Below are 22,129 nucleotides of genomic sequence, written 5' to 3'. Positions count from 1 at the left end.
CCTTCTCAAACTTCTGGTCGGCCTGTTTTTGCCCCCCACCCCAAGCCTCCGTGTGCACCCGGCACTTAATTGCATCCAAAACAGGCCTCATGGGGACTCCTGGAAGCGGTGGGGTGGGGTGGGCAGGGCCAGCCAGGAGTGGAATTTGGGTGTTCTCCAAACTGCACAGAATCTTAGCTAGAGGTTCTCCCGTACCCCTCCGAACCCCTGCAACAGAATCCTTTGTCTTGAAACTACCTTGGAAAGTCGGCAGGCGTTTTTTAAAACAGCAATGTTCAAACCAGAATGCCTTCAGCCTATTCAGGAAATATGGGGACAACCCAGTACAGTATCAGTTTAACACAAAACCAAGTTAAACGTTAACAAAGTGAAAAGAGAGAAAAGTGAAAAACGAAAAGGGGTCTGAAATGTAAGCATTTGATGTTGCTTTATTGAAGCATTGTAGTCTGAAAATTGGCTAGAAGAAAAGAGGCTTCATTTAGACATCAATTGACTCAACTGACCAAATCAATATTAGTTGAACTTTGGAGTTAATTTGTCCATTGTAGGACAAGGATGTGGAAGTGTTCCTTTCTACTTTAGAGGTAATTTATACAATGCGAAAATCAATAATACTGAACAAAGATGGCCTCTTCCTTTTTTTTAAAACAGGGTAATTGAAAAATGACCACATTAAAAAGTGTACCTAATTAACTGGCCTTTTAAAAGTCTTTGTTGGACTATTTTTTAATAGTTCTGATTATAGGTTACTGTTCTGTTGGTGAAGAGGCTCTGGAGCATAGTCATTTATTAAATTTATAGGCCACCCATTTTACCAATAAAGTGACTCTGGGTGGGCTATAAATGTTCTAATATCAGGAGTCCCCAACCTTTCCAGCTTGGCAGCCTGGCCCAGCAGGGCATGTGTGTGTGTGTGTGAGTAGTAGGCGCATACGCACATATGCACACCTTCATTTGTGTCAGCAGCAAGCACGCATGCCCTCCATTAGCATGAATGGAGCTTCACACTTGAGCAGAAGGTGCTTGCTCCCTCACATGTAAAGTGCCACTAGCACAAGTGGAAGGTGCACTGGCTATCTATTAGTCTCTGAATCCGCTTCAAGGTGCTGGTTGCTACCTATAAAGCCCTACATGGCATCGGACCTGGGTACCTGAGAGACCGCCTCCTGCCGATTACCTCTCTCAGACCAATTAGATCGCACAGGTTGGGTCTCCTCCGGATTCCATCTGCCAGCCAATGTCAGCTGGCGACTTCGAGGGCCTTCTCTGTTGCAGCTCCGGCCCTCCCTGTTGAGATCCGGACCCTTACTACCCTCCCGGCCTTCCGCAAAGCCACCAAGTCCTGGCTGTTCCAGCAGGCTGGGGGGAGCTGAGAAGCATCTACCTCCACGAAAATTGTGAATGTTGGTTTTGTTTTTAATATGTTGTCTTTGTCTCGTTCCCCTCTCTCCCTTGTCTTTTGTGAGCCGCCCGGAGTCCTCCGGGAGTGGGCAGCATACAAGACAAATAAGTAAATAAGTAAATAAGTAAATAAGTAAATAAGTAAATAAGTAAATAAGTAAATAAGTAAATAAGTAAATAAGTAAATAATAAGTAAATAAGTAAATAAGTAAATAAGTAAATAAGTAAATAAGTAAATAAGTAAATAAGTAAATAAGTAAATAAGTAAATAAGTAAATAAGTAAATAAGTAAATAAGTAAATAAGTAAATAAGTAAATAAGTAAATAAGTAAATAAGTAAATAAGTAAATAAGTAAATAAATAAGGTGCTCCTGCTTGCGCATGAAGCTCCATTTGTGCGAATAGAGTTTCACATGGGAGTGCAAGCACCCTCCACTCATGCGCGTGGAGCTTTGCGCGGAGAGTGAAAGCACTCTCCACTCTGAAAAGTGGAGTTCCATGTGCACGAGCGCATGCCCGCCATTCACGCAAGTGGAGGAGCTCTTGCCCATCTCTCCCTTGGCCCGGTTTCAAACAGGCCACAGCCTGGGGTTGGGGACCCCCGTTCTAAGTTATTTATAATGTTAGCAAAGTAGACCCTATGCCTAAGAATATAAGCTGACAGAAGGTTCATTTTAAGAGCACTAACTAGTTTATTTCCATTCTGGAGTTATTTTATTTAGCGTATGGCATGCAGCATATGGATAACAGTAATAAAATTATATAGAAGGAACACTAAATACTGTGGTACACGTATGATGGAAGCATATACGTAATCAATTTTGTACGGTTTGAGGAACTCACTGGATTGCAGTGAGCATTACCAGTATACATGCTGTCTGGTTAAAAGCTAAATCCACAGGTTACTCTCCATATCCGAGAGGGTAATTCACTGATTTCAGTGCCCTTCAAAATTCTTCCTTATTTTTTTATAAGATGAATTTGCCAAAAATGCAGTTGAAGAAAACCTGATGAAGAAGGAGCTTGATGACGAGAGAGCCCGTTACCAGAACCTTGTGCAGGAATATTCCAGGCTGGAGCAGCGATTCGAGAATCTGAGTGATGAGATGACTCTCATCAAGGTAATGGGAAAGTACTTTTACCTTAATGTCATAATGAGATGCCTATAGATAGTATTCTGTTATCTTGGGTAAGCTCACTGTCAACTGAAAACTGTAAGACAGCCCTGGCCCCATCTCTGCCTCCGACGCAGACCCCTCGTCCGAGCCTTCCCTAGACTCCAGGACTGGCCCATGTTCCTCCCCACCCTCCTCACTGTCCGATTCTGCTGCCAGCTCCGCTGGCCGCTGGACACTCCTGCTTTATATACAATATACAATAGCAGAGTTGGAAGGGACCTTGGAGGTCTTCTAGTCCAACCCCCTGCCTAGGCAGGAAACCCTATACAGTTTCAGACAAATGGCTATCCAACATCTTAAAGACTTCCAGTGTTGGAGCATTCACAACTTCTGGAGGGAAGCTGTTCCACTGATTAATTGTTCTAACTGTCAGGAAATTTCTCCTCAATTCTAAGTTGCTTCTCTCCTTGATTAGTTTCCACCCATTGCTTCTTGTTCTACTCTCAGGTGTCCTGGAGAATAGTTTGACTCCCTCTTCTTTGTGGCAACCCCTGAGACATTGGAAGACTGCTATCATGTCTCCCCTAGTCCTTCTTTTCATCAAACTAGACATACCCATATGATCTAACCTTAACAGCTGTGGACTGGCAACTCAAAATGCTGCCTTCATCTTGGTTTGATTGGTTCAGCTAATCAAAATGTTGATTTCATCTGCCCACAAGAGTCCTGGCCATCAGCCAAGGCAGTTGATATGCCCTTGTGACAGCACAGCTGAACTGCAAGGCCACTCTTGACCATCTTCTCATGGTGAGACATCACCATGGCACTCATGGCCTTTACCCTGACTTACAGTATTTGGTCTTCCACTTTCCCTTTGGAGACCACCAAGTGCTTTAGCAAACGTCTGGTGATCCAGATGTTCGGATTCAATAGCCAGACCAGCAGCTCCTTCTTCTCATCCATGTGCTACTGTCTCCATTCAAAAGCGTCAAGAAAATCCTTTGCCAGTTTGATTTGACTTTTCCCCCCTTCTGTTTGGTGGTGGTAAGGTGGCTTCATTCCTTTAAACGATTCTTAAGAGAGCTTTTTCTGGGTAGATTCATAGAAATGATCTGCCCAAAGTCTCTGCTTCCAAATTCGGTGAAGAATTTTAAAAGGTCATTTCAGCTGAGCTCTAATTTGGATTTTAATTACAGCCACAGCCTACGTGAGGAATATGAGCAGTGTGTAGACAAGAGGCTTCATGCCTTTATCCTCTGCTGCTATAAATACATTTGAACCATCTCCTAGATATAGTAAATTAAGCATCTTAATGCCTGACACTCTATCACTGGGGACTTCCTTGGTCACAGTTTCATCTACCGTGATGCTTGGATGATGATAGGAGGCCCATGTGGAATACAAGTGTCAACGTGTCCTCTGATGTGGGTTTTGTGCATTAGCCAAGTGACCTCTCATCAGCCTACTGCAATGTTAACAATGTTGTCTCCTAAAATAAAATAAAAAAGAACTCCTGCCATTATGTCTAAGTAGAAACGGTCGCAATCTCAAGAGAGATCAACTGGACAATTGTTTTTCTTGCACCTGATGTACCAGCTGACAGCTGATAATACCCAACCTCCAAATTGCATCTTTTCTGCTGGTCCAGGATTTCTCTGGGTTCTCTGTTTTCAGGGAATTTTAATGGTGCAGCTAAGACTGGAGCCCCTGAGCAGAAGGCAAGGATCCCACAATTGGGAAGGGACCCAGTTGACATCCAGATAACAGCGGGCCTTGAGTAGACAAAGATCATCCGAGGCCTAAGGGTTACCTGGTTATGGATGGTTGGTGCATGAATATATCCACCGTACATATACTCAAGATATACCATATTTTTCGGAGTATAAGACGCACCAGAGTATAAGATGCACCAAAGTTTTGCAGAGGCAAATTTTTTAAAAAAGTTTTTGCACTCTGCAAACCTTCCAAAAACGGCCCGGTTTTTTTTTTAAAGTCATGAATAGCCTTTAGGAAGCTTATAGAGTGCTCCTGGAAGCTGTGAGGGGGGGGGGCAAAATTGAGCAAAAACCAGGCCATTTTTCACTCATTTCTGCCCTCCCCAGCCCCCAGGAGCACTCTGAAAGCCTCCTAAAAGCTATGCACTGCTGTTTTGTTGAAGGGGGCGGGGTTTCAGGAGGCCAAAAATGCTGTATTCAGTGTATAAGGCGCACCCAGATTTTCAGCCTCTTTTTTGAGGGAGAAAGGTGCGTCTTATACTCTGAAAAATACGGTAACTGTAGAGAATCATTTTAACTTGGAAATATATACTGTCCTTTTCCACAATCAAAATAGTACCCCAAAACAGATGTCATCATCTGAAGGATGTGAGTTTATGACAGGACAGGTGCATAATTGTCAAGTTGCAGTATCCTCGACTTATGACCACAATTGAACCCAACTTTTTTATGCTGTTAAGTGAGATATTTCTCAAGTGAGTTTTGCCCCATTTTGTGACCTTTCCTGTCACAGTTGTTAATCACTGCAGTTGATAAGTTAGTAACCCAGTTGTTAAGTGAATCTGGATTCCTCATTGACTTTGCTTATGAAAAAGGTTGCCAAAAGGGATCATATGACCACAGGACACTTCAGCCGTCATAAATATGAGTCAGTAGCTAAGTATCTGAATTTTGATCATTGGGGATGCTATAAAGGTCATAACTGAAAAATAGTCATGTCACTTTTTTCAGTGCTGTTGTAACTTTGAACGGTCACTAAATGAACTGTTGTATGTCGAGGACTACCTGAATTCCCAGCACACAGATTTATTCATTCATAAAATGTCTGTGTCTCATTTTTAAAACCAATCTGTGTTACAGTACTAATTGGCCTGTCTGACGTCTGAGTCCATCTAACACTTTTCTTTTCCCCTTTGGATAGCAAAGCCCAGGACACAGAAGAAACCCTTCAAACCAAAGCAGCTTGGAATCGGATTCCAACTACCCATCCATTTCTACATCTGAGATAGGAGATACGGAAGATGCAATACAACAGATAGAGGTATGAAATTGGAAATATAAAAATGGCTATGAGTGTGTTTATGTTCCAGCATAACTCTGGAACGCCTCGAGCAATTTCAACCAAACGTGGTATACAGATGACTTACTCTCTGGAAACAAATACTGTGGGGGTAAGACACCCTTAACACCCCTCAGTGTGTGTGTCCATGTGTGTGTGTTCCAGTGTAACTCTGGAACGCCTGGGCTGCTGAAATGAAAAGGACTTAATTATATCGATAGTGCCAAGTCACAGTACTTTTGACAGTGATAGTGTGCATTTTGGATTCAAGTTCTGTTAAGATACAGCCTGTTGTGCCTTAAAATGGCTTCTACTGTGCAGCACAGGGGTATTGCCATGGTAACGGCTTCACAGTACTCCACAAGGGGGCTCCCTCTAATGCAGAATTGGGATAAATACATACCCAGGCTACGCCAGGTTATCAGCTGGTTAGAAATAAAACAAAATTCCTTCTGCAGAGGTAAAATAAATGTGTTTGCCATCCATGTTATCTCTGGTGACCTCTATCTGCTGAACTACAAGCCCTCCCATTTCTCACCCAACGGTTAAGATGGAAAGGTGAAGAAATCTAATTTGAACCAACTATGACAATTTAAAAGGGCCGTTATCAAGCTATACAATTGAACAGAAGATAAAATCCTGGCGCAGCAAGCATTGCAACCTCAGCTTTGCATTGAGAGAAACCTTCCTCCTGGTTTGGTTTGGTTTTTAATTAGACAATTATGCAGGATTGCTTCTTTAAACGAATGCTTTTCCTAGAGATTTAAGGCTGTACATAGAGCACAATAAGCCATAATGCTTTTAAAAGAAAGGCCAGCATTTGCTCGGGATATATTTACATAGCTTCGCTTTCCAAAGAGTTATAGGTTCCTTTCTTGCAATGTTTGCACACAAGGCATTCAGGTGTCAAATTCCAATATATCTTAGAGCTTTTAAAAAGCTCCTACAGTTGAAGTTGCACGCAGGAAGCTTGTGTGAGTTAAAATTACTTAAAGAGTTCCTCCATGTTTTGGTTCTCTTGTCAAACCTGGCCTTGAAACACTGAAATTCTGCCTTGCAGTTGCTTAGAGAATCCATTTCCGACCCACTTAATTAATTTAATATGGCCACTCGTCTCACATACAACCTTGTTTTAAAATGCAATGGAAGCGTAACCAATAATTAAAAACATAAATAACATAATGTGGTGCAAAAATGACACCGAAGAATAATCACTTCAAAATCAATACAAACAAAAAGCAGGTTCAGCCACACTATCGAGGCCCCAGGATTGATAGCAAAGCTACTTTTAATGCTTTATGAAAGCCCAGCTGGACTGGGGCAAGTTTGGAAATGATGTGCCAAAAGGTGGATGCCACAGCAGAAAAGACGTTCTTCCTGGGACCCACTAAACCAGGAGGCTCCAAACTTTAACACTAGTGGGCTTTAACTCCCAGAATTCCTCAGCCAATCCAGTTTGGCCCCTTGCACGAGATTTTTGTTTTCCAACCTTCGCAACTATGGTATAAGACAGTGTTTCTCAACCTTGGCAACTTGAAGATGTCCGGACTTGAACCCCCAGAATTCCCCAGCCAGCGAATGCTGGCTGGGGAATTCTGGGAGTTGAAGTCCGGACATCTTCAAGTTGCCAAGGTTGAGAAACACTGATATAAGATGTGTGGACCTCAACTCCCAGAGTTCCCCAGCTTGCATGGCTGGCTGGGGAATTCTGGGAGTTGAACTCCACACTTCATAAAAGTTGAGTATTGCTCAGTGGCTTAGACACTGAACTTGTCGATCAGAAAGGTCGGCAGTTCAGCGGTATGAATCCCTAGCGCCGCGTAACCGAGTGAGCTCTCGTTACTTGTCCCAGCTTCTGCCAACCTAGCAGTATAAAAGCTTATAATGCCTCAGGCGCCTCCTGGTGGCCAACCAGACTCTCTGGTCCCTGCTCAGAGTCTGAACCCTGCCCAGGGTCCTCCACATCTTCCAGAGCCGACTCATAGGGTCCCTCACTATCGGAGTCCATCAGCAACTCCGACGGCTCCTGCTGCACCACAACACACACGTAACACTCTTATTAAGGTCTTGCATCTCTTTCACAACTGTGATGTGTATAAGCCTCATTTAAATTCCCTCCTACACATAGGAGACCACAGTAGTAGCAATAGCACTTAGACTTAACTGTATATGCCGCTTTATGGTGCTTTACAACCCTCTCTAAGCAGTTTTATAGAGTCAGCCTATTGCCCCCATCAATCTGGGTCCTCATTTTACTGACCCTGGAAGGATGGAAGGCTGAGTCAACCTTGAGCCTGTTGAGATTCAAACTGCTAAATTGCAGCTGGCAGTCAGCAGAAGTAGTCTGCAGTACTGCATTCTAACCACTGCACCACCATAACTCACAGGAGTTATAGAGCAGGGGTGGTAAACTTGCGTCGTCATGGCGGTGTTATGTGATGTAAAATGGGTAAAATGAGGATCCGGATTGTTGTTGGGGGCAATATGCTGACTCTGTAAACCGCTTAGAGGGGGCTGAAAGCCCTATGAAATGGTATATAAGTCTAACTGCTATTGCTATTGTATTGGGACTTTTTCCCCCTTCACTAAACCGGGCATGGGCATGGCCAGCATGTGACGCATCTGGGCCGCCGACCAGGAATTTGACAGCCCTGTTATAGAGGATACAAACAGGTATGGGAAGACTTCCCCATATTGGAAATGCTGTCCTAATCACCTGTTTAATTTGTTTGGAGAAAGGTGCATTTGGACTGTTTAGCCAAAAAGAATTGAACTATCTAGATACATATAAACTGTCTCTTCAAAGATACACAACTATTCTTACTCCAAGTCCCATTTTGCAAAAGAGAACAGAAGTTCATATTCCTTCTCAAATGAGTTCTGCTTATTTGTAGGTGCTTCTCAATGATTCTCAGTAGAGTAACTACGTTTCCCAAGCTTCCAGAGAGCTGGTGTCTTCTCTGTCGCTTTACCCTTCTTTCCTATGGTTAGCTATTCCTATTCCTCCTTAGGAAATTGGCTTGGAGAAGGCAGCCATGGACATGAGCCTCTTCCTAAAACTTCAGAAGAGAGTGCGGGAACTTGAACAGGAGAGAAGAAAATTGAAGACTCAGCTGGAAAAGAAAGAGACCGAAAGCCAGAAATCTCAGGTAAAGCCAGAATTGATTTTGACTTATCATTGGCATGTCTGGAAAAAATTAAATGTGTATTGTGGGCAAGGGTGAGATTCAGCCGGTTCGGATCTGTTTGGGCTAACCAATAGCTCCAACAATTTGATTGGCCTGCCCAACCGCCCTTGTGCTTTGCTTACCTGTAATCCTCTCAGCTGATTAGTGCAGCAAAGCGGATTGTCGTGCCTCAGCTGTGTTTCTCCCCAAGAAGTAACATGGAAAATAAGTTTTGGTAACGTTGCACACACGTGCAGTGCACATCAGGCGCGGGCGCACACGAAACATGCAATCTCCGAACTCACTGCTTGTGGGTTTACAGATTGAACCACATGTTGTAGTGAAAGAACACCCCATCCTATATTTAAGAATGCCTCTAAAAATTAAAGGAAATGAAACTTTTCTTTGTTCTGACATTTCAACATGTTCTCCCTAGTCCTGAATTCCCTTCTAAGGTTGTCTGAGTGGAAGGAGAGAGAATTCATAATATCCACCTGTAGTTATTATGGAAGGAGAGCAATTGGGGATAAGTACCCACAACAGCTGACATTTTAATTATTTATTTTCCTTAGTGAGTTGAGGTTGTAAATATTAATAAAGGCAACCTTGACTTACAACCATTTGTTTAGCAATCGTTTGAAGTTACAGTGGCGATGAAAAAAGTGACTGACCACTAATCCTCACACTTACGACCCATGGTCACATGAAAAAAAATTCAGTGCTTGGCAACTGGCATGTGTTTATGACAGTTGTGGCATCCCAAGGACACGTGATCGCCATTTCCGACCTTCCCACGTGGCTTCTGAAAAGCAAGTCAATGGAGGAAGCCAGATTTGTTTAACAATCATGTGATTCCCTTAACACCTAAAGCAATTCACTTGGCAAAAATTTGGTGCAACTCACTTAAGAACTATCTTGTTTAGCAAGTTCTGGTCATAAGTCAAGGTCTACCTATAAAGGACCCCTAGAAAGTGTTAATATACTTTTAGAGGAACAGTGAGTTTTGCACCCTGGTTCAAAAATGTTTTGAAAATCAAATTCCCAAATGATTAGAGAAAATCCTTTAAGGATCTAATGTCAAGCACTGGGGAAATCAGGGGATTCAGGCAGTTCAAATGGGTATAAAGATTTATTGCAAGCTCTCTACAAGAATCCGACCAACTAACAGTCAAGGGAAATGAGCAGGAGATAAGAAAGACATTCAAGGTGGACTGGACTTAGATCTCTTGCTGGCATGCAGAGGGACTCTTGACTTATGACACGTTTAAACCCCTCCCTCGGGCTGAGCCTGGTTATCCCTTACATCAGTGATGGTTAACCTTTTTGGTGCCAAGTGCCCACAGTGCAAGCACATGCATGCGAAACCCCAAAATGCAATGCAAGCACTCCCGCACATGCATTCCACCCCCCCGTGCGTGTGTGTGCATCCCCCGCACATGCCCATGCCTCCCCCCTCACCCATTTTTGGCTTTCAGATTGGTTCAGGAGGCTTTCCAATCCCAAAATGGGGCACGGGGGGAGGGGGACTCGCACATTGCCCCTGCACCCCATTCTGGCTCCCAAGTCAGTGCATGCCCAGAATGTGGTGTGGGAGCACCATGCATGCGTGCAACCCCCCAAATGCGAGTGCCCCCTGTGCATGCGCCTTACCCCCGTGCATGTGCAAGTGTGTTCCTCACATGTGCCACATCTCACGGCAGAGACCCGGAGACCAGCTGGCCGCCGGGAGGCGCATGTGCATGCGCATGCACAGTGGATCTGGGCTGGGGTGATGGCTGGTGTGCCCGCAGAGAGGGCTCTGGGTGCCACATGCGTGCCATAGGTTCGCCGTCATGATCCCACATCAACAATTGCATTTCATTGTTTTGTTGCAGATTCCCACTTCTTACTTTACATCCTATCTTGCCTCTGCGCTTCATTCTAAAGTAGCAATTGCTTTTCATGTCACTTCTACATAGGGATGATGTCAGGGAGACAAGCAGCTTCAGAATCTGATAACTAGAATTTGCCTTCCTTTGTGAGAAATAAATAAAACGATGGATTTACAATCACCGTTGAACCCAGGAAGGGAAAATGGATGTAGCATAGATTACTGTTGAGCACAGAACAGAAATTAATATTAACGTTTGAGAAAGATTATAAATGAAAGTGGTCCAATACTCTTTCTTTTTAACTTTTAATTTTAAACACTTAAACACATCAACAAAAACAAACAGGTAACTTAAAACAACACAGGAACTAAACGTTTCATCTTACAGCAGTTACATATCAGTGAATCTTTACAGTTATTGTTTCTCCTCCGATACATTCCAATTTTACCTATGTGGTCACCTTACATATAGTTACTTTCAAGGACATTATATAAGAAATGCTTTATTATTAACATGGGAGAAAGTTAGAGGAAAATACGATTTGAAGATACCAGCTTGGCTTTCGACCATGGAAGCGTAAATACATCCAAATATTACTAATATGGGAAAATTGTTAGATACAAAAATATTTTGACAGAAAAGGGGGAAATTTAAAAAGAAGCAAGAATTAGAAGAACAAGGGATTGACATGGTTTGGTACCCACAATTGCAGACACAATCTAGATATAAAAAAGATGCTAAATTATATGATTTTCACATGGAGATGACAGAATTGGATAATTGCAGGAACAGAAGAGTGAATGATTAAAAAAAATGTATAGTGGTCCAATACTCTAACCTGCTGTTTATTTTATTTTTCTACAAAAATATCGGAGAACTGGCGCTTTAGAAAGCGTGCTGCCATGCCCTCAGATGCGTTTCAGTAAACTGGTGCCGTGCTGCCTTTTGTAGCAAGCAAGATTAAAAGTACAGGGTACAAAATGAACTGGATCTAATGGTGCTGTTCCAGTATGCTTGGAATCAGCCCATTTAAGACTGTAAATGAAAGCTCCCTACTGAAATATGTTCGCAACCTCAGGATCTCTCTTTCCCTGAACAGCTTCTCCTCCAGAATATTATTCCAGCAGTTCAGAAGGATGTTTGTTCTGTTTAATAATATGGGGATGTCTTTTCTTTCCTCTTGCCCTATCCACAATATCCTCATTCTGAGACTCCTACGCTTTAGATTTGTGATTGTTCATTAGAAATACATCCAGAATTATGACCGTGAGTTCTGTTGCTGCATCTTCTGGGCAGGAATGCACAGTCTTTCTATTGAAATGATTTATCTAGCTATATGGTTAATGAGCTTGGCCATGATTCCTTGGCTGTCATGAAATCCGAGTAATATCAGTTGTATTTCCTGGCCATTGGGAAATTTGGATCTGACTCTTGCATTGGCTCTTGATAGATTGAGGCCAGGCGATGAAAAAGGCAGCGTCAAATTGAATGCCCGTACTTTGCTCTGCTGCTTGCAGTTGAATTTTGCAGTTTTTAAGATGCAGGTTTTATTAAGGGGAATATTCAGCTGTTCTTGCAAGAGCTACCATATTTTTCAGAGTATAAGACGCACCGGAGTATAAGACGCACCAAGGTTTTGAAGAGGCAAATTTAAAAAGTTTTTCAACTTGGCAAACCTCCCAAAAATTGCCCAGTTTTTTTTCAAAAAAGGGGCATGAATAGCCCTTAGCAATAGCAGTTAGACTTATATACTGCTTCATGTGGCTTTTAGCCCTCTCTAAGCGGTTTACAGAGTCAGCATATTGCCCCCACAATCTGGGTCCTCATTTTACCCACCTCGGAAGGATGGAAGGCTGAGTCAACCTTGAGCCAGTGAGATTTGAACCGCCAAACTGCAACTAGCAGTCAGCTGAAGTAGCCTGCAGTACTGCACTCTAACCACTGCGCTATCTCGGCCCTTAGGAGGCTTGTAGAATGCTCCTGGGGTGGTGGGGCCCCCCAAAACGAGCCAAAAATTGCCCTTTTTTGTGAAAACGGGTCCATTTTTTGCCAAAAAGAAAAAAGAAAAAAGATCATGGGTAGCCTTTAGGAAGCTTATAGAGTGCTCCTGGGGGCAGGAGGGGGCAAAATTGAGCAAAAAACAGCCCGTTTTTTTTGCTCATTTCTGCCCTCCCCAGCCCCCAGGAGTTCTCTGAGAGCCTCCTACAAGCTATGCACGGCCATTTTGGTGAAGGGGGCGGGGTTTCGGAAGGCAAAAAATGCTGTATTCAGTGTATAAGATGCACCCAGATTTTCAGCCTCTTTTTGAGGGGGAAAAGGTGCATCTTATACTCGAAAAATACGGAATGTAAATAGGGGATGTTGGTCTTGTTCATTTGAAGCAGGATGGATTTCTCTAAAAAAGATTCCACGTCGAAGTTGGGTTGCATTTCTTGGCATCTTAATTTTTTTACATTCATGTCGGAAGCACCAAGGCACTTCCGGGTTGAAAGGATTAGCTGGTAACATCAGCATTACCTGGGGGGACACCCATTTGGGGATCCTTTGATGTCCTTCTTAATGTGACCAACTAAGTGGCATGTCAGAGAATTGCGCAGCAGCTGTCCAGATGAAGTTGGAGACACTAAAACAAACTTGTAGTTTTTTATATAAATATATTTAACATTTAAAGTTACAGTAATCTTTTGTTCTGACCCAGAGCATGAAGCAAACTCCTTGTCCCGACAAAAAACCCTTTTATTAATTTACTGGGAATTCTGCTCATTCACATCCAGCAAAGTCTTTCAAGGGAGGATTTACAGTCACAGACCTTATCTGGCTTGGAGAGCTGCCAGGCTGATATCTGCAAAGCTTGGCAAGGATTCTCACAGAGTCACGAACCAATTAAGTGAACTAATTGTCTCCTGCAAACTCCACTCCCCTTTCACTCCTCTTTTATTTCCTGTGGGAAGGCCCATTCATCATCTGGCCTTACTCCCAAGTCGACCCCTTTTCTTTAGCTGTTCCCTTCATTTGGCAACTCTGCGCATGCGCACACTGGGAACAGGCTCCAGTTGTTAGTCTGCCTTACTGATGTCTGACTCCAAAGGCAGCTGATAGCTGTTGGACAGCCCTTGCCTCTTGGCCTCCAACACAGAGCCCTCATCAGAGCCTTCCCCAGACTCCAGGACTAGCCCATGTTCCTCCTCAACCTCCTCATTGTCCGAATCTGCTGCCATCTCCACTCCATTAAACTATGTCTAGTTTAATGAAAAGACAGACTAGTGGAGACATGGTAGCAGTCTTCCAATATCTCAGGTGTTGCCACAAAGAAGAGGGAGTCAAACTATTCTCCAAGGCACCTGAGGGTAGGACAAGAAGCAATGGGTGGGAACTAATCAAGGAGAGAAGCAATGTAGAACTAAGGAGAAATTTCCTGACAATTAGAACAATTAATCAGTGGAACAACAGTGGAACATTTACAAGTTGTAAATGTTCCAACACTCGAAGTTTTAAAGAAGATGTTGGATAACCATTTGTCTGAAGTGGTGTAGAGTTTCCTGCCTAAGCAGGGGGTTGGACTAGAAGACCTCCAAGGTGCCTTCCAATTCTGTTATTCTATTCTAAGTTTCTCTCCAGGTAAAGGATGGGGAGAAGCAGTTGTCCCTTTAGATTTTGTGAGGGTGATCTAATGGCTGCAATAGCAAAGACCCCTGAACATTTCTAAGTCTGGGCTCTCCGAAATGCACCAGGATTTCCAGTTCATGATTTACAGTCAACGCCACTGTTGCAATCCCAGATCACAAGAAAGGGACAAGATAGGGGAAGCTTAGAGAAGATTGGGCATAGCAGTAGGCAGTTTCATAAGATGAAGTCCACTGGGCTCAACCCAGGAGCATCACCTTTTCCTGCAACGGTAAAATAGTAAATTGGGGTTGACGGTTCTTGACAACCCACATTTGCTTCTCCAGAACTAACTTCTCTTGGGAATCAAGTAAACCAGAGCTCTGCCTCCAACTCAGAATGTCTGCGACCTCTTAATCAGTGCTGACAGGCTGAAAAATAAAGTCCTTGCACGCTTCCAGATTTCTTATCGCTTCGTGAAAGGCAAATGTCTCTTTGCTGCGTATTATGGATGGTGGCAGTTCTGCTCTACCTCCACCCTCCACTAGTCAGGTTTCTCCTTCGGTGGCTGACCCTTCCTTTTGGGAGACACTGTTTTTAGAAGTCCTGCTCGTCCCACGCATCAGTCGCTTCTGTTTGTTTGGGGCTTTTCTGGCGCAAAAAGAATCATTTATTTAACAGAACGCTCATCACAATTGGAGTCCTAGGAGAGCAGCTTCTCCGCTTCTTTTCCTGATGCATTTTTTATTCATGTTGACAAACAGAAGCAACAACAGCTTAAACTGGGAAGAAAAACGCCCTACCAACTTTTAAATGCTCCGTTGCAGAAAATCAAATGGATTGGAGTGTGTAGTTTTAGAACTCAAGATATCATTATACACCTGTGATGGCAAACCTATGGCACATGGGCCACAGATGGCACGCAGAGACCTCTCTTGGGGCAAGCCAGCCATTGCCCCAGCTCAGCTCCACCGTACATGTGTGCACACCTACTGCCAGCCAGCTGGTTTTCGGGTCTCTGCTGTGCATCATGGGGGTGGGGCACATGTGGGGGACGCATGCACAGGGGGCAGCGCACATGCACATGGGTGCTTGTAATGCATTTTGGGGGTTCTCACACATGCACATGCCCCCCTGCACTCTGTTTTGGGCGTAGAAGGCTTCCTGCACCAACCTGGAAGCCAAAATGGGGCAACAGCGTCTTATACATTGAATACAGCATTTTTTACATCCCAAAACCCTGCCCCCTTCACCAAACTGGCTGTGCATAGTCTTTAGGAGGCTTCCAGAGTGCTCCTGGGAGATGGGGACGGCAGAAACGAGCAAAAAACGGGTTGGTTTTTGCTCGTTTCCCCACCCCCACCCCCGCATCCTAAAGGCTATGCAGAGTGCAAAGACTTTTTTTTTTAATTTGCCTCTTCAAAATCTTGGTGCATCTTATTTGCTGAAAAATACAGTAATTGTTCTCACTGTCAGGAAATTTCTACTTAGTTCTAGATTAGACCTCTCTTTGATAAGATATTCAGCTGGTTTTGGGGTCTTTGCCATGCATTGTGGGGGTGGGGCGCATGTGGGGGATGCGTGTGCAAGAGGCAGGGGGCATGCGCAGGGGTGCTCGCATTGCATTCTGGGGGTTCTCACACATGCGCGTGCCCCCCTGCAGCCCGTTTTGGATGTGGAAGGCCTCCTCCACCAACCTGGAAGCCAAAATGGGGCACCATGTGAGTCCCCCCCCCGGTGCCCCATTTTAGACCCCGGAAGACTCCTCCACCAACCTGAAAGCCCAAACGGGATGTGGGGGCATCATGCACCCCATTTTGCACCTGGAAGGCCTCCTGCACCAATCTGGAAGCCAAAATGGGGCCCGGGGGAGCCGTGCAAGCCCCCCCCCCTCGTGCCCTGTTTTGAGCATGGAAAACCCCCTGCAGCAAATCCTGTAAGGAAGACAGGAAGGAAACATTCTGGTGTTGTTTCTATCCTAATCTTTATTGCCCTGCTTACAGAAACTGCCTCTAGGGTTAACCCTGATTACATTGTAACAGCTGAGGCGAAGCGCCCATCAACGTGAGTGACATTGAGGTGGCCATGCCCACCCAGTCACATGACCATTAAGCCATGCCCACCTAGCTGGACATTAGGACAGAGAACCGGTTGTTAAATTATTTGAATCCCACCACTGGATTACCGGCACTTAAAATGAGGAGGGATAAGGAAATCCCATTGCTTGTATATCTATTATCTCACACCATGGTTTATCTTGTCCTCAGATTGCTCTGTTTCCTAAACGCCCTTTACTTTTAATATCCTTTTCATGATCTAAGGCCTGCAAGCAGAAATCCACCGTTACCTGTTGTCAAATCAGATGTCTCTCTTGTTGTCTTCCCAATCCATCTAGGTAATTGAAACGAAGAATGAAATGGATTTGGACCGAGATACAGATCTAGCATACAACAGTCTGAAGGTAAAAGAAATCTCATGGGGTTTTTCCTCCCACAATGCCAGGTATCCGGTAATGGTGCTAATAACCTGCAAGAGCTTTACTTTTATCAGTCTTTATAGATCTCTCTTGCGGGAGCATTCTATAATATCTGGTCATATTTTACTAACTTATAATTTTCCTTTATTTGAATTTTTTTTGGGGGGGGGAGTGTTGTCTAGATTTCAACTGTTCTGAGTTGAACTATTCTTACTTCAGTTTTCTTTTGCTTTATAAGCCCCACGAAGATCATAAATATGACAATTGGTCAGAAAGTTACATTTTCATCACTGTGAAGTGTCACTAAACAAAACAGTTGCTAAATAAGGGCTTCCTGTATTCAACAAGGTGTACCCTTCTATTGGTTGGTATAATTGACTATGGAGTGGAATTAGGATGTGTGCATGTAGAAGGATGTTTTCCTTGGATAATATTACTAGATAGGAAAATAAAAAAAGCTTGCAAAATTACAGACAAAGCTTTCATGATAGAATAACTAGAGTTGGAAGGGACCTTGGAGGTCTTCTGGTCCAACCTCCTGCTCAAGAAGGAGACCTTAGGACATTTCAGATAAATGGCTGTCCAGTCTCTTCTTGAAAACTTTCAGTGATGGAGCATCCACAACGTATGGAGGCAAGTTTTCCCACTGTTTACCGTATTTTTCAGAGTATAAGACGCACCCTTTTCCCTCAAAAAAGAGACTGAAAATCTAGGTGCGTCTTATGTACTGAATACAGCATTTTTTGCCTCCCAAAACCCTGCCCCCTTCACTAAACTGGTTGTGCATAGCCTTTAGGAGGCTTCCAGAGTGCTCCTGGGGGCTATGGAGGGCAGAAATGAGCGAAAAAAGGCCTCCTAAAGGCTATGCAGAGTGCAAAAACTTTTTTTTTTAATTTGCCTCTTCAAATCCTTGGTGCGTCATACTCTGAAAAATACAGTAATTGTTCTCACTGTCAGGAAATTTCTCCTTGGTTCTAGGTTGGACCTCTCTTTGATAAGATATTTAGATTTGGTAAAAAAAAAATCAATAAAAAAGGTCCTCATACCATTTTAAAAACACAAAATGCAACATAAAAACCTGAATATATAGAAAGATGTTGCTGGTTGGAGTTTGAAAGGGATTCTCTTCCTCCCACCCCATCCCTACCCCACAGTTTTTTGTTCTGTTGGATACTGGAAGAAAATTGTAAGTGGACAGGTCCAAAATCTCTATTCCAGGATTTTAGGGCCACAAGTAAGGCATAGGATCCCAAGTTACGTGACCCGTCAAAAGGGCGGAGGACAAAATCGCGCTCGACAAAAGCGCGCATGTGACATCATCACAGCGCGACGAAAAAAATTAAAAATTGAAATAAAATTAAAATTAAAGCAAGCCGATTCACATAAAGGTAAGGGTTAGGGTTAGGGTTAGGGTTAGGTTAAGGGTTAGGGTTAGGTTTAGGTTTAGGTTTAGAGCGTTAGGGTTACGTTTAGCGTTAGGTTAAGGGTTAGCGTTAGGTTTAGCGTTACGTTAATGGTTAGGTTTAGGGTTAGATTTAGGGTTAGGTTAAGGGTTAGGTTTAGGGTTAGGTTTAGGGTTAGGTTTGGGGGGGTTAGGGTAAGGTTTCCCTTTTTTTTTACATTTTTCGATCACAGCGCGATGTTTTCGTCGCGCTGTGATGACGTCAAATGCACGCTTTCGTCGAGCGCGATTTTGTCCTCCGCGGTTTTGTGGTGGAACCCCCAAGTTATCCTAGATACTCAGTAACTCAGAATTTGATTAAATGATAGGAAGGCTACCAAGTTGGTTTGGAAAAATAATAATAATTTAATTGGATCTTAGAGCTCTCCCATCTTGTTGCAGAGACCTTGAAAGAAAGTATAAAAAAGAAAAGTCACATAGCAACTCTTATCTGTTGTATTCAGCCAGAAGAACATGTTCTCCTTGACTGTCAATTTCCTACTGTTCTTCTTAAGAAATGTTACTGCTGAATATTAACCATGCCTATAGAAATGACTGTTGCAATATCACGTAGAAAGACCTAAAGGAATTAATTAGGACTGATTAATTAATAAATTAGGCATGCATATCTCTTCAGAGCGAAAAGTAAAATCCAGCCATTACCAAAGTGAATAAAGAAATCTGAGCGTCTGCAGAGCATTTAATTCTAGGATTTATTTCTGATTTACAACCCATCAATTTGGAGCACAGCAGGGCTCTCCAATATGGAATGGGAATTAAAAAATCTACAATAAATTTAAAACTCAACCTCACAGTCTTCCTATGGAACTGGGAATCATGAATAAAAACATTAACACTAATCTATTAAAGACTCAGTCTTTTGACTCAGGAGGCTGTCACCACAATTCAACCTGCCCTATTACCAAAAATGGGAATTTTTATCTTAACTAATTAAAGTTCCTCTGGCGGACAGTTAAAGAATGTGGCAGCCGCCATTTTAGGAGCTTATTTTTTTAGAAACCAAGTACACTAAGAAAGCTCTTTCTTTTGAAAAAAAAAGGCAGATAAGGTTCTCAGGTACGGACTCTGCTTGTATTAAATCTCAAATAAATATGTCAAAAATTGTCCTAAGTGGGGGTTCCTTACTTTGCGCCGTAATGATTACAGCGGGAATTCCTGGCACGGAGATGTGATTCAGCTTTCGGTTGGCCCCCTTCCATTCGCAGCAAAAAAAAAAAAGCTGCAAACTTCAAAGAAAAGCTCTTACCAGCTGGATCTCTCTCTCATTCTTCTTTGCCTGAAGATTGAGATATATACCAGGTATTTAGGCAGATAACGCGGCCAGGAACCCGGGGGCAGCTCGTTAAGCTGCCGCCATCAGCAAGGTCCCGCCCCGGAAGTCCTAAAGTTCCTCTGGGTTGTAGTTTGTAAGCTAGAAGGTTGAATACCTGTGCAAAGTTATTCAACTTTGGAGATGAAATCTTAAAATGATGGCTTAGAGCAGTGATGGCTAACCTTTTTGTAAAGGGGCGCCAAAAGTTCGGGAACGAACTTCCTGTTGGCCTGTTGGGTCTGTTTTTCACCCTTCCCAGGCTCCGGAGGCTTTCCTGAAGCCTGGGGAGGGCAAAAATGGCCTTCCCCAACCCTTCGGAAGGCTGAAAATCAGCACGCGCCGGACCTGAGGGCTGGCTTGCCGGCAAATATGGCTCCGCGTGCCACAAATGGCACACATGCCATAGATTCGCCATTACGGATGTAGAGAGATCAAGAGTCTGGTCCCAACTTTTGGATAAGGGATAATCTGTACCCCCATTTAGATAATGATTATTATTTATTTATTTATGCCCAGCTTTTATTATTTTCACAAGTAAGTCAGAAAACATATTCAATAGAGCTTCCTCCTCCAGTGTTCCCCAGAACAACAGCCCTGTGAGGTGATTTGGGCTGCGAGGGAGGGGACTGGCTCAAAGTCATCTAGCTGGCTTTAATGTCTAAGATGGGACTAGAATTCACAGTCTCCTGGTGATTGGCACAATATCATCCTGCCCAGTGGTGGGATTCAGCCAGTTCACACTTATTCAGGAGAACCGGTTGTTAATTTTCTAAGCAGTTCGGAGAACCGGTTGTTGGAAGAAATCTCCTTTTGTTTCCCCCCCACACACACCACACTTTACAGGGCTAATCCTGTAAGGAAGGGCAGGAAGGAAACATTCTGGTGTTGCTTCTAGCCTAATATTTATTGCCCTGCTTACAGAAACTGCCTCTTCGGTTAAGCCTTATTACATTGCAACAGCTAAGGCAAAGTGCCCATCGACGTAAGTGACGTTGAGTTGACCACACCCACCCAGTCACATGACCACCAAGTCCTGCCTACTCAGCTGGTCATTAGGGCACAGAACCGGTTGTTAAATTATTTGAATCCCAGCACTGATCCTGCCAGCTTTCATGCTTAAAGCAGGACTAAAACTCACCATCTCCTGGTGATTGACCCAAAGTCACCCAGCTGGCTTTCACAGGTAAGGTCAGTCCTGGAAGCCATTGTGAGGTTAGAACTCAGATTCCTGTTCTAAGCTTGATGCTTTCACCACTAGACATCAAGGCAAGACAGGTTAATAGCCTAACGTTTCCCAATTTTGTTGGGAAAACCCTGCAAATATGTTAGAACCGTTCTCAATTCTTGGAATTCTCATCTCAGTGCATCTGGAAGAGCCAGACTACAGAAAATTGACAATATAGTCCATTTCCTAAATTAGCACCTATGGATTTTTCCGTTTTGTGTGCAAAATTCCCTAAGGACAAAGGCATGAATAGAATGTGCTGTTTCTTATTATTTATTTTTTACCGACCTAAACAGTTTTCAAAAAATGATTGCATTTTGAAATTTTTTCTTAAAAAAATATTGTGCTCATGATTAATGCAGAGGCCCTTGGAATTTGAGAGTAATTTTTTTTTTCCTTTGAGGAAAAGTCAAGATAGTGGATAGAGGTCATTGGCAAATTGTTTCCTTTAGAAACAATAAAAGTTTGGGAGGGAGTAAATCAATAGCCTCCTTTTCCTTCACTGGTGTTCCCCCTGCTTTTCCATGCAAGTAATAATAGGAGGTTTCTACTGTATCTTGCAAGTGAGAGCCAATTTCCTGCGGTGATTAAAGCAACAGATTAGAAACCAGGAGACTGGGAGTGCTAGTCCCCCCTTGTGCTGAAAGCCAGATGAGTGACTTTGGGCGAGGACCTCTCTCTCAGCCCTAGGAAGGAGACAATAGCCAACCACTTCTGATATTTTGCCAAGAAAACTGCAAAGACTTGTCCAGGCAGTCAGCAGGTGTCAAAAAGCCTAAAACCAAAAAACTTTATAAATAATCTGTGCTGCTTCTAGAATGAATGGGAAAAGAATGAGAATGAGATCAAAAATCAACCAAAAATAGAAGATTGGTACCATGAACACACGTGAAGCAGACTGTCTAGTCTCTTCTTAAAAACCTCCAGTGATGAAGCACCCACAATTTCTGGAGTCAAGCTGTTCCACTGGTTAATTGTTTCACTGTTAGGAAGTTTCTCCTTAATTCCACGTTGCTTCTCTCCTTGATTAGTTTCCACCCATTGTTTCTTATCTTGCCTTCTGGTGCTTTGGAAAACAGAGCATCTTGCAATCATATAATCAGTTTCCAGCAAAAAAAAAAACAACCTCCCCCCCACCCATTGGGGAATTTGGGTTCGCTTAACGAACACATAATTCACCTAACCACCCCAATAAAAAATTATTGTAAAATTGAATCTGACTTTATTTATGAGCGCAACAATTTACAATAGAAATTCTGGTCCCTGTTGCAACTTGAGGACTACCTGTAGTCAATTTTTTTTTACAGAAATCAGAGATAGACATCCATTTCAAATGTTGGTAAATGGACAAACAAGAAAAGTGAGGCTTTTGGGGAATCAAATTTTGTGAAAGAAGCTAAGTTTTGCTCAGAATTTTGGTGATCATAGAAGACAATACTT

General features: G+C 43.2%; 1 protein-coding gene across 1 annotated transcript in view; it reads left to right on the top strand.

Moving 5' to 3' along the window:
* Positions 1-22,129, top strand: part of MYO5B (myosin VB) — a 331,539-nt gene that overhangs the window by 262,797 nt on the left and 46,613 nt on the right. Inside the window, exons 25-28 of the mRNA XM_087715323.1 lie at positions 2,377-2,522; positions 5,436-5,555; positions 8,585-8,722; positions 16,610-16,675. Of these exons, the coding sequence (XP_087571449.1) occupies positions 2,377-2,522; positions 5,436-5,555; positions 8,585-8,722; positions 16,610-16,675 (470 nt within the window). The remainder of the gene's footprint in view (positions 1-2,376; positions 2,523-5,435; positions 5,556-8,584; positions 8,723-16,609; positions 16,676-22,129) is intronic.

Source organism: Thamnophis sirtalis, unplaced genomic scaffold (genome assembly GCF_051295495.1).
Source record: "Thamnophis sirtalis isolate CommonGarterSnake01/CBP01778 unplaced genomic scaffold, rThaSir2_p1.2 scaffold_5, whole genome shotgun sequence".
Classification (NCBI taxonomy): Eukaryota; Metazoa; Chordata; class Lepidosauria; order Squamata; family Natricidae; genus Thamnophis; species Thamnophis sirtalis.
This window is presented reverse-complemented; position numbering and strand designations above follow the sequence as displayed.